This window comes from Diorhabda sublineata, chromosome 3, assembly GCF_026230105.1.
Source record: "Diorhabda sublineata isolate icDioSubl1.1 chromosome 3, icDioSubl1.1, whole genome shotgun sequence".
In the NCBI taxonomy this organism is placed as follows: Eukaryota; Metazoa; Arthropoda; class Insecta; order Coleoptera; family Chrysomelidae; genus Diorhabda; species Diorhabda sublineata.
The window spans coordinates 22,594,756-22,607,859 of NC_079476.1; the positions used below are offsets into that span (position 1 = coordinate 22,594,756).

General features: G+C 31.5%; 1 protein-coding gene across 3 annotated transcripts in view; it reads left to right on the top strand.

Moving 5' to 3' along the window:
* Positions 1-12,601, top strand: part of LOC130441128 (annexin B9) — a 25,196-nt gene extending 12,595 nt beyond the window's left edge. For 2 of the 3 annotated variants that reach the window (XM_056774673.1, XM_056774674.1), the window contains 5 exons: positions 701-1,082; positions 6,648-6,727; positions 7,370-7,616; positions 7,815-7,996; positions 12,190-12,601. In XM_056774673.1, coding sequence (XP_056630651.1) covers positions 701-1,082; positions 6,648-6,727; positions 7,370-7,616; positions 7,815-7,996; positions 12,190-12,246 — 948 coding nt within the window. In that variant the 3' untranslated portion in view covers positions 12,247-12,601. Of the gene's footprint in view, positions 1-700; positions 1,083-6,647; positions 6,728-7,369; positions 7,617-7,814; positions 7,997-11,780 lie in introns of all 3 variants that reach the window. The other variant, XM_056774675.1, reaches the window with a different exon arrangement.
* Positions 12,602-13,104: the final 503 nt, after the last annotated feature.

Below are 13,104 nucleotides of genomic sequence, written 5' to 3' on the forward strand. Positions count from 1 at the left end.
TAACTGAAACCCTTAAGATATCAGAGGAGCTTGTTGGACATATTGTGAATGGATATTTGCGTATGCAAAAGCTCTGTTCAAAATTGTTGTTGCGCGTGCTCACAATCCACCACAAACAACAGTGATTGTTGACTCTAAGGATTGTTTAGAGCTGTTTTATTTCAGTGATTGTAATAAACCTAATCTTGAAATGGGAAAAACCATAAACAGCGACTATTACTTAGAATTATTGGAGAGTACAAACGAAGAAATCGCGGAAAAACTTCCCATTTGAAGAAGAAGAAAGTACTGTTTAATCAATACAATCTACCGTGTCCCTAATCAATTAAAATAATGGCCAAATTGTATGAATTGGGCTTCGAGTTTCTTCCGCATCCACTGTATTCTCCAGATCTGGTACCCATCGACTTTTTTCAGTTTTCAGACCTCAATACATTGCTAGCCGGATAGAATTTTTGGGTCGATAAAGAGATAATCGGTGAAACTAAAGCCTATTGTGACACAATACAATTTTATCTAAAGAAGACTATTTTCTCTATGCTAGCATGCCAACTTTTCAGCCCTCGTCACCTTGTTTTTTGTTTAGATTTTAGTTGTGGGCACATAACGAATTTCGACCCACTGCTGCTTGAATCTTGCCTTAAAGCTGTTATACAAATAAGTACAAATACAATACCTACAATATGTTTATCCGTTGCAGTGTACACCCACTGTCTACCCGGCCGATCCCTTCGACCCCGTAGCCGATGCCGCCACACTAAAGAAGGCTATGAAAGGTTTCGGAACGGACGAGAAAGCCATCATCGACGTCTTGGCACGCAGAGGTATCGTCCAACGTCTCGAAATCGCAGAAACTTTCAAAACATCATACGGCAAAGATCTTGTTTCTGAATTGAAGAGCGAATTGGGCGGAAAATTCGAAGATGTTATGGTAGCCCTTATGACACCGCTACCACAATTTTATGCCAAAGAACTTCACGATGCCGTAGCTGGATTGGGTACTGATGAAGAAGCCATCATCGAAATATTGTGCACTTTGTCCAATTATGGTATTCGTACTATTGCGCAGTTTTATGAACAACGTAAGTACCCGCATTTTCTTAATATTTATTCTATATGATGTTTGTTTTGACGTACATCTCAATACTTAAAAATAACGTACGTAGTTCGATCCATGAGTTCGTACACCCCGCTTTTTCAATTTCATTGTCCCTATTAAATTTTCTACGTAATAATTCGGCATTTAGCTTTGCGAACAAAAAATAGTCGGAAGGAGTCGTATCAGGGATATACGGTGAAGCTTCAATTTCTGTGAAACCACATTCATGTACAGTAGCCTTGAAAAACGAAGCAGTGTAGACTGGACTCTCTCCCTTTCTTTCCTTCTCTCTCTCTCCCTTTCTTTCCATATATCTCTCTCTCCCTCTTCCTCTCTCTACCCCTCTCTCCCCACGTCTTTCTCTCTCTCTCCCTACGTCTTCCTCTCTCCTTCTCTCCCTACGTCTTTCTCTCTTCTCCTCTCTCCCTACGTCTTTCTCTCTCTCTCTCTCTCTCTCTCTCTCTCTTCCCCTCTCTCTCTCTCTGCCGACCGCCTGCGACGCGACAGCTATAACCCGGAATTTTGAATTCAGTTTTAAAAATTTACAGACATATTTATATAGATTCAAACTAACATTTTATGCAAAAAATGTTTTTTTATCAATTCTATATGTATCTTCCTCCTGAACCTTCAAATTAAAATATGTTATGAAACTGCGGAGTCACTCACAAACAAATTACGAGAAAACAATGTAAAAAGTTTGCTAAACTACCAAAAGTGTAACGGTCACTAGTTGAGAGTTAAAAACATGAACCTGCATACGATTAATCATAAAAATTCTCAACGAAATGCGTCAACAGAGTCAAATATGAGAAAACGTGAATGTTTGTATATATGGATTATAAATAAAAAATATATCACTGATAAAAAACAATTTGAGCAAAATTTATGATTCTATTTTACAAATTTCGATGCAACTTAACATAATTTAAATTTATTATTACCCCAACCACATATTTATAGCTTACGCTTGCGCTCTTGAATAATTTTATAAACAATTGTACGTGAATTTATTTTGGGAGGTGATTACTATGATTCTGTTAGTTGTTGGTTTCGATACATTTTCAAGTCAAGGTTATAACGATGAGAGACTTACCTAGATTACAGCAATTTTGTGATGTAATTCTCATATAGTAAAAAGTGTTAACAAATATTTGTGATAAAACACTCTCGCGTCGTATTATTCTCACATGGTAGTTGAAGCTTCTTCAATTAACGGGAAAATTATTACTTTAACTATGTCAAAAAGATAAATATATCAAACATAATATGACGCAAGAACATTTCTATCCTTTCACATTGGCAATATAGGCCACGATTGAAATATGACTTCACGGTCTTTGATGAGGGGTACATTTTACTTAATTCCAAAGATAATGTCGTTGAAATTCCTTTTCCACTACTAGAGAAACCTGACGAGTATTAGCAATGTTTACTACTACAAGGACCACTCTGTATATTTTGAAATACCACGAAAGTAAAGGAGCTAGAGCTGGCAACTTTGCATTTTAAATACCACCATCATCGTGAGCTCTGACTGCAGTTAATTAAAAAATGAAATAGTGATACATACTATTTGCCATAGACATATGAATGAATGAATGAAATACGATCTATCATATTATAATCTTTTATGATTTCAAGATCGGTATTCACCAGATTTGGCCTCCAGCGACACCCTGGTAGTTAAAACTTTAAGAAATACACAATTAAAAACATTCAACTTTTTACATCGTACCTTAGTCAGAAATTTAGCGCAAGTTTCATCGTCTTTAAAAGTGATTAGTAAAAGAAAAGTAACAAATGACCAATATTTTGTGGATGAAACTTGACATCTATTACCCCAGGTGAAATGATTTATATATATATATATATATATATATATATATATATATATATATATATATATATATATATATATATATATATATATATATATTTGCGAAGAGAACATCAGAAATAAATTTATAATAAACCACCATAGTGAAGCTTTTAAAATTTTTATTTAAGCCATAAAATTAAAGGCAAATATTAGTTACGAATTATTTTTACTGATATAAATTTTTATTGCTATGGAATAATCGTTACTTCGAGGTCCTAGTGAACGTAGTAGAGTTGGGAATTACTACTTAGAACTCTAACAGTTTAAAAATAACAGAGAGGTTATAGGTTACAATAATGAGATTCGATTTATGTTCAAATTAGAAATTATGGATAATCAACGTGTACTGATAACACTTAAGAGTTGTCTTTATTCTAGTAATATTTGTTTCTATTGAAAGCGACTTATCCCTATGATAACCTAAGTTATTTTATTGGATGTTTGTTTACGTATAATGGAAAAAAAATTCTATTTTAAGATGTGTTATTTTTATCTTTACCATACACGTAACGTTGACCTCTGGGGCAATCATTATTAATTATAAAAATAATTAACATAATCATTTAATTTTTGATATAGTTGAAGTATTTGCGCCGAAAAAATAAAAACTAAATGAAACAAAAAATTATTGAAAATAATAATTTTTTGATTTTTTATGACCCAAACATTTACCGTCTTTTGTTCACAGTGGTCTAGCAATAACAACGATCTTTCAAACTTTTATTTATTATATAAATTGTTCACACATTGTTGGACACTTAGGCTGCTCTTCTTCAAATTTCCATGGGTTCAATGGTCCGTCTTATTGTTTGTGCGATTTACTCTACTCCTTTTTGCATCCGATTCGACGTTGTATATCTCGCAACTTTTAGAAAAGGCAAATTCATAGACTAAAAACGATCTTGAAGCATGGATCCACTAGTTGAAGTTAACCCTATTCGGAATCCTGTCCATTTTGACGTATTAGCTTTTTGTTTGTTCTCGTACTTCTCGCTGTCTTTACTGCCAGTTTGGTTTAGTTGGTTGCTTGACCTTAGATGCCCGGACTAATCAATCATAGTGTAGTCTGTTAGTTTCCTTGGTAAGACGTTGTGATGCGTCCTCAATTTTTTTAATTTATTTCTGGTTTTATTATATTTTCTTCTGATCCAACTCTCGTAGATCAAGCCACACGCTTTGTATAAAAAATACTTGTATATTTTGCTCAAATTTAATTTTAATTTTGAATTTTAATTCAATTCAAAATACTTCTGTGATTTTTCCAAATCAGAAAAAAAAATAAATAAAAACGTTTCATAAATTTTGTCTTCAACAACAATTTCAACAATGCATATAAAAAATTTAAAGGTCATCCTCACCGAATTATCGATTACATTATACACGTCATATATTGTCTATTTATGATCATTAGAAATATAAATAGAATAAAACCAAGTGCTTTGTTAATTTTATATAGACAGCAATATACCAAGTAGACAACTTTTATTTTAGCAATAATGTCGTTTTGAAAATTTTATTGTTAGCATATTGCTAACTTAACTAGACCCAAGATCTACTGTTTACTGACGAAATTCTGTGCGATCTATTATTTATATAATTCTAGAAATCTTGAATGTAACAGCATAGATTTGTTCACAATTACGTATTTTTTGTTTGTTTGAAGTAAGAAAATGCTTGTTGAATTATGAAGTAGTAGCTAATGAAAGTTATGAAAGAATAATGAAAGCTAATGAAATGAAAATGAACCTGAAAAATTCTCGTCTTTGAGGCAAAAAGCTATAAAATCATTTTGAATACCTGTCATTGCAGGAGCCCCCTCAGTTGTTATTGATACGAGTTTATATCAAAATCTATGATCTGAGTTACTTGAATATATCAAGGTCGCGGGTTTTTTTCAATGAAATTACACTTAATAATTCTTCTTTCGACGAGATATCTTCAAAGACATTCCCAAAAAGCCGTGAGTAGCAGAAATCCATCACGTAAGTCGAATTTTTCGTCGAATGAAGAATTTAACTAATACACAAACAAATCTTTCCATAAAATGAATTTCTTGGAAATGATATCAATTCTCAATCTTATTTCTTTATATGGAAAATTTGCTATTCCTCAATAACTTTTCATTTCTCTCTCGAATGAAAATTCATAATTTCAATAGACCCGGTGGTTTCGAACCCTCTTGTTCAATTCCAATTGACAACAAAGAAAAAATTGTCATAATGACAAGAAATTTCGAAAATGGGAAGTAAAAAAAATCACCCTAGCAACGATCATACTCGTATTATTCATTAAATAGGAGGCGGTCCAGTTCAACAATTACAACGATCAAAATGATTTCGGGCGTTTTGTCCTAGAAGAACTGAAGAAGAAAACTTTGAACTTGAGAAAGACAATTCTTCAACATCACCCCTACTTGCATGCGAAGTTCGAACCTTCTAGTTAAACTTTTTTTGGCCAAAAAAATAAGAAAATATAACAAAAATGACCATAAAATGGAGAGGGGTGGAAATGGAAAGTTTCGACCTGAGACAGGAAATCTAAGAAAACAGCTGATATATGTCAAACTGGTGGCCGTGGGGAAATAAATTGATTTTCTCGTATGTACCCCTGTTAGCTTCTTCTTTATGGTGTTGGGAAGACTCCATAGTTACTTGTTAAAGTTGTCTCACTGAAACTAATACAGCAGTTTTTTTAGTCAGCTAAACTTCCAAGCTATTTAAAAAATTTAGGACGCTTGTGTTTGTTTCGTGCTTAAATAACGGAAGTTTTTTGTACATTAGTTTTAACTGTTGCGTTCATGTTTATAAAACAAAGTAAAAAGTCTAGAAGGTTGCAAAGTGATAACTCAGTGGCAGATAAAAGGTACAAAAATAAACTCAAAGCTTTATGTGGAGTTAATCCGTTTAGTCAGCATCCTGCTCATATTCTACAAGTTTCCAATATATTTTATTTATTGCTTGCCTACACTAGGCAAAAAACTGCAGAGTGGAAAAAAGACGAGAAAGCCACATTTCCGGGAAGAAATTTCGCACTTATTCTAGTAGCAACTCTTGAAGAAGAAATTTCGCAATAAAACCGGAAATAATCGGGTGTAAAATCGAATAAAAAAATTCATAAACCACACAAAAACTTACGGCAAAAGCTTTTGTTTATCATATTTTGACAATTCGTTAGATTGCTCTATAGTAGTAGTTGTAATTATATTTTAAGCAAATTAGCCCTATATCCGATGTATGTAAAAACAGAAGAACTTTTGCCTGAGCTTGACTATATCTCCGGCATGGCTTGCATATACCACTGAAAAGTAGTTTGTATTCTTATTAAAAATTGATAGTACAATAGTAACGCAAATAGAAATATAAGGTTACTGGTTATTGTCATGCCATTATGTAAGATTCTTCATGTAACTCAGTATATTGTATGGAAATATAAATATACTAGATACTAGACAACTATACACTATATAGCTGTTGTTTTTATGAAAATATAAATCAATATTACCATTCAAATACACATATTAGTAAACAAAACAAATCTTGCTCACAAAAAAATGATAATTATTTATCTGCTTTTACTAAAAATATCTATTTTTTGATAAATATTTTATTATATTTAGTTTTAGTAATCACAATACACACAGATGGTTTTATGGTCATTTTTTTACAGTGTATGGAAAAACTTTAGAAAAAGACTTGAAAGGAGATACTTCCGGCCACTTTAAAAGACTGTGTATTTCCCTAGTACAAGTAAGTGACTTTTTTTGAAAAATTTAGTTAATGATAACATTTATTATCTTATAAATAGAAATTAAGGTGCTTCTACTTACTGGGTACTTATGTAGTACGTTATTATCACTGTTACAAGAGGAAGCAAGAGCCACTTTCGTTAGAATTAAAAAAGGTTTCAATAGTAACAACTTGAGATGAGAAACAAAGACTACTTGAGTCCCGTGTATGGTCTGCGCCCTTGTATGGTGCGGAGCACTATATGTAGATGATAACGTCCACAAAGAAACTGGGGGTAGTTTAGATGCGACTATATTAAAAACTGACAATTTGTCAAACAAAACAGTCTTAGAAATGAGGACTTAAAGTGCAAAATTAGAAACCAAAAGAGTTATGGTCTGCGTTAGTTGATGATAAACATCTTAGACAGTAGAGAACCTGTATATACAAAATCTTCTGTTTTCCTTTTTTACAGTACACTTAAGTAATTCAAGTTTAAATTGAATTTGAAAAGTAATTTCAAAAATATTCTAACTAACTCACCAATTCAGAGTTCATATTTTTTTCTGAATGCTTCTCAAATTGGAATATTGTTTATTTGTAGTAACCAGCAATAAATTTGAATTCATTACCAAGTTAATCTGAATTATTTCTGTCCTTTAGGCCAACAGGGATGAAAATCAAGGTGTAAATGAACAACAAGCTTTAGCTGATGCCGAAGCTTTAATTGAAGCCGGTGAAGGAAAATGGGGCACAGAAGAATCTATCTTCAATTCCATCTTGATCACAAGAAGCTACCAACAATTGAGAGCCACCTTTGCCGAATACGAGAGGTTAACAGGCAAAGACATTGAACAGTCGATTAAGAAAGAATTTTCAGGAAATGTTGAAAAGGGATTATTAGGAATTGGTAAATATTTTGTTTTTTATATTTATATTTTTTGGTAGATAATATTAATTAAGATTGAGAAAATGTGATTTTCAATATTAAAAAAATATTTCCCCACTAATTCTAAGTGTGTAATTGAGGACGTATATCAATTATTATTACGTATGTCTTATATATTAACATCCTTAATTATTGTTATTAATGTTATTTTTACTTCAGTGAAATGCGTGAAGAGCAAAGTCGGCTACTTCGCTGAACGTCTCCACGACGCTATGTCTGGTTTGGGAACAAATGACAAGACTTTAATTCGTATCATTGTATCTAGATCTGAAATCGATTTAGCTGACATCAAACAAGCCTTTTTGGATAAATACGGCAAGACTTTGGAAAGCTGGGTACAGGTAAATATCAACAAAGTTTCACATATTTATTATATCCTTGTTTATTTTTGAGTTGTCTTTTCAAAGTTACAAATTATGATAATTTTTCATTTATAAGATTAACATATCATTGGATAAGTTAACAGATTTTCTTCAATAAAAACAAACTATCCTTACCCAACAAGCTAACATGCTTCGAGTTGTTTGTTCGAAAATAAGAGGGTTAAGTGATATAGACTCAAGTATTAATGCAAACTATCGCTATCTAGCAAACAAGTTTGAAACTTTCTTAAACATAGAAAAATTAAAAACTTAAAAATAATTATCTATGACTGAGAAACTTTGTTGTAGAAAAACTCAACCTCATAAATCATATCATTTGTCATAAGGGATTGTCTCTTATAGAAACAAAAACATTTTTTATATTTTATTTTTATTAAACAATTGTTAATATTTTCAAAAATATACAAGGCGATATTGAATAGCTTATATTATTTAAAAACATTACCTTAGGTTATGAGATATTTAATATTTTATATTTGATTAAATACTTTCCTATTTTCAAATCAATCATAATTTATTAACCAATAAAGTAGATTCGTCGAATTCGGTGATGGTATCATTATGACATCATTGCATGTAATTTATTCATTGTGAACTGAATTCTTGGGATATATGTGAATCATTAGTTGAATGTGTCAAAAATGCTTATCATTGAATATTTTTCCCAAAATATATAGTCAAAGGAATCCAGAATTATGTAGGTTAATTTTTAGAGCTGATAGTACTTTCAGAAGTTTTTTATAACTGAAAAATAGAGGAGACACAATCCTTTATCAGGCTGAATGGAAATATACTGTCGACTAATCTTTATTTCGTTAGTGAGTTTAATACATTTGGATGCATCCAGAAGGACCTTTGCTTGTCGGGTCTTTTTCCAAAACTTCTCCACTGGATTTAAAATTAAATGTGACTGGACATAGCCCTGCAGCTTAAGTGTCTTAGTATCACAGGGTCCATATGTTCGACCTCAACTAGGAATCTTGTAGTCTTACTGAGTCCACTTTTTTATCTAATGATACAATTTGAAGCTATGAGGACAACATCCTCAAAGAATTGCTGGCTGAAACAACTGGCCATGCCATTTTGATGGTCAATAACCAAATTACCATCCCTTGAAGAGAGAGCAGTTGACTGGCGACTCTAAGAGCACCTCAAAATAAATGAATTTTTCTTGTTTAAGGAATATTATACTGAATTACAAGCCGAAGTATTCTCTGTTGTAATGGACACCATAGGAATATAGTAATCTCAATCTTCTCAGACAACAGAGCTGCATCAAAAGCCATAATGGCCGAAACAATGTGTTCTAGGCTGGTGCTGGAGTGAAAGAAAGTCCTACAAGAACTGGTGAGTGATGAGTGCAAGATCCAGCTCGTTTGGGTGCCCAGTCACTCATCCAGATCTATTTTGGTGTAGCCTAAAGTGTTTCTATCACGTCTTTCAAGTAACGTAGACTCGGCGAAGATGAATAGAGATACCTGGTATGAAATAAGCTAAGACACACATAAATAGACATTCTGCCTCTTATGAAACAATTGCTCCAATTAAATAGGCGCGACATTGGATTAGCGAATGATCTTTTAACTGGACAAGGTCATTTATGATGCCTTCTCCACACTAGGGGCATTACTAATTGTTTCATTTTTGACGATTAAGTTAAAGCAGTTCCCATTGCATTAAATGAAATCAGCGTATCTTCATATTGTATAATAATAAATAAAAATTTATTTGGTGTGAATAAGATGTTATTCATAAAAATTAGGTGAAGGTTAAAAATAATGATTCATATTTGTTTTATTGAAGTGTGACTGTAAAATATTTGTTTCTCGATTAGCTTTTGATGGTGACATATATGAGCAGTTAATCTCTACTTTTTATGAGCGCAATAAATTTTTAGAATAAGCTGAGAATTATTGAAAATTTTTTTTAATCATGGATATCTAAACTGTTTATAAGATTGCTTATAAGCTTAAAATATTTCATGACATATGCTTCATACTATTCAATATTTTCTTGTGAAAATACATTATCTACTTGAAAAATGTTGTGTGTAACTTAGAATATGACATCAATGTAAAATCCAGTCAAACAGTGTAATTTTAAAGATATTATGATACATTATATGAATAATAAACTCAACTGCTCCACTGGATTTCCACTCTCCTCTTTGAATAAAGTTTCGACAATAATTTATTGTTTTGAAAGATTTTATTTGCCAAGAAATGTAATAATTACTTTAGATTGAAAAATTTGTTAGATATTTCTTTCGTAATGTCTTGGAATTGAAGTAGAAATGAATTTAAATCTTTCGACTAAATCGTTAGTGAAAGTATTTTCTAAGTAATTATTAACCTCAAATTTATAGTGAGTTGGACATTAATTTGTTGAAACCATAAATGCGCTTTTTTGATATTGTGCATGTGAACTAGTTTGGAATTGTTTGTACTTGAAACCAATTTTTGTCCTAAATATACATCATTTACTATATACTATACAGAATTTTAGCTTATACCGCTTGGACTGTAAATTACATCAAATGCTAGCCAAAGACAAATCCCTATATCCTTTAATCAAGTTCTATTGAAATATTGTAAGATGGCGTTCAAGTTGAAGATTTTACATTGATATCCCTAAATTTCATAACATTTTTATATGGAATTGGTAGAATTGTATGCAAAGAAAATATGTTTAAAACAATGCGGCTATTTGAGGTTTAATATTCAGTAGACATCAAATTGCAAACATTGATATTTAAAATCTAGTAGACCACACAGTGAGTGCAAACATTTAAAACACTAGAAATCAAAAATGAAGACAATTTCCCAACTTCAGCTTTATACCTACTCCTTGCATTATTTGTACTTTTACTGTATTATTGCTTTTTAGTCAATCTCTGTTCAAATGTACATGTAAAAAGGATTTGACATGGAACGGCAGATCATAATGAAGTAGTTTTTATTTAAAATAAGATTCTAGTGCACAGGTACCAGATATTGATTGCAAGTTGAAGAGAAGCTGACACGTGCCTAGTTTGAATTAGCAAAAAATAGCTTCTTCTAACAGACAGTACCAACCTAAAGGAACTAAAAAATAGAATAGATAAACCAGAAATGCCTCTCAGATCATTATAGGTATGGAGCCACGTAAAATCTGATTCAGATCATCAAGAATCAAAGTTTCTTACAAAAGATTCAATACAAAACCTTGTTAGTAACAACTCAAAATTCTCTTCTATTAAGAAAATTGTCATAATTCAATTGACAACAGTGTAATTAATGATAAAACATTCTTTTTAGCAACGTCACAATGCAATTTACTATGAAATGTTTGAAAAATAAGAATGTAAAGAAATTTATTTATATTATTCTTCTTACATCAATGAATGGAGTTTGTTGTATACGATTACAAAGTTATAGAAAATTCTGGAGGGTTCGAAAATGTTCTAGAAGATTTTTTGATGCTATTCTAGTGCCTGGGATTGGCTATAAAAGCACCAAAGTAAATAAGTGACGTTGAGGGATGAAATGTTACAATGTTATTTATTGTAGGTTAATAATCATCAACCGAGAAAATTTAAATTGTCACTGATACAATTGAAAATGGATCAAAATTCATATTATTATCGTATTTAATAGTTTTTATATAATGCACTGGTGTTTGTATAAGTTAGAGATTGGCTGCTTATGCTTAAGTATTTACCGTGGCATTGCATGTATTATACTGACATTCCTATCCTTTCCAGGGCGATACTTCTGGTGATTACAAGAGAGTCCTTTTGGCCATTTTGGACTAATTTCCACAATAAACCAAAAAGCACTGTAACTGTAATCTTAAATTCAAATGTACGCCTTTACACTAAAATTTTAAAAAATAAATAAAATATATTAGCTTTCGTCATACTGCCATTAGTTTAAACTCGATTTTTGATGTTTGATGTAAGTCACCCATACACTGAGATCTATCATATGTTTAATCTGAACATAGCCTAACTTATGAAAAAAATGTAAAAAGTAGAGTTGCCTTGTGAAACTGACGTTTCGATTGAGTACAAATTACAAAAATATTCGAAAATAAGTTAGACTACGATCACAACTGACATTTTTATTGAATTGGATACATTTCTCAGTGTACACTATTTTGTAAATTTGCAGGACGAGTCTTCAAGTGAATTAAAGTACGTTTTCATACAGCTGATATGTTACGGTTAAAGAAAGTCCAATTCACTCAGGTTGTCGACGTTCTTTCAAACTATAAAAAGAACTTTTTTACAATATTTCTTTATTAATATATTATATACATACCTATTTAATTGTTTAGTTAGGTGGCCTTAATTGTTGAGAATATATCACAGAGCTTTATTGTAAGAGTTTTAAAAAATCGTTGTTTCATGTACCAATTTAATTATTATTGTATTTATAAGTTTATATATTGAGAGGGTGTAGGGCATTTTTATTCTACTACTTAAAAAATCTTTTTATATAAATTATGTTTTCCTCATCTTCTACAAACAAAAGTTTATAAACGTGCTTTTTTGGTGCTTAACAGTAAACTATGTTGAGAAGCTATATGCATTTTTATTATCCTAAATTATCCCTTTTACAACTTACAGGATATAGTTCTTATAAATAGGATAAAAGCAAAATTTATTATTTACTCTCGATGGTTTATCTAATTACTGCTCGGATAATTTCGATTTCGATTAGTTTCTTGTGAACTACAAGACAGACTACAGATAAGCAAAGGCACATATAAATGGACCTGCTCCACTCTTTTTTTTAACTCTATAAAATGATGGTTTAAGAAATATGTAGATTTTTAGATCGTTGTACATGCCAAGGAAACCGTTCGCCATAAAGAGACATTCTGAAGAAAATTATCATAAATTTTAATTGAGTTAAAAAAGTAGGTTGATACATTCAGTAATCTTCTCTGGTAATAGCTTTCCAGAAGTGTATTTGTCTATTTCAACCCCTGTAGGTTTCCCAGTAGCTGGTTATATTCCTAGCTACCTTTTTTCCAAAGCTTTCTCTATTCTTTTGTAGCAGATACCACACAAGGGTTCAGGT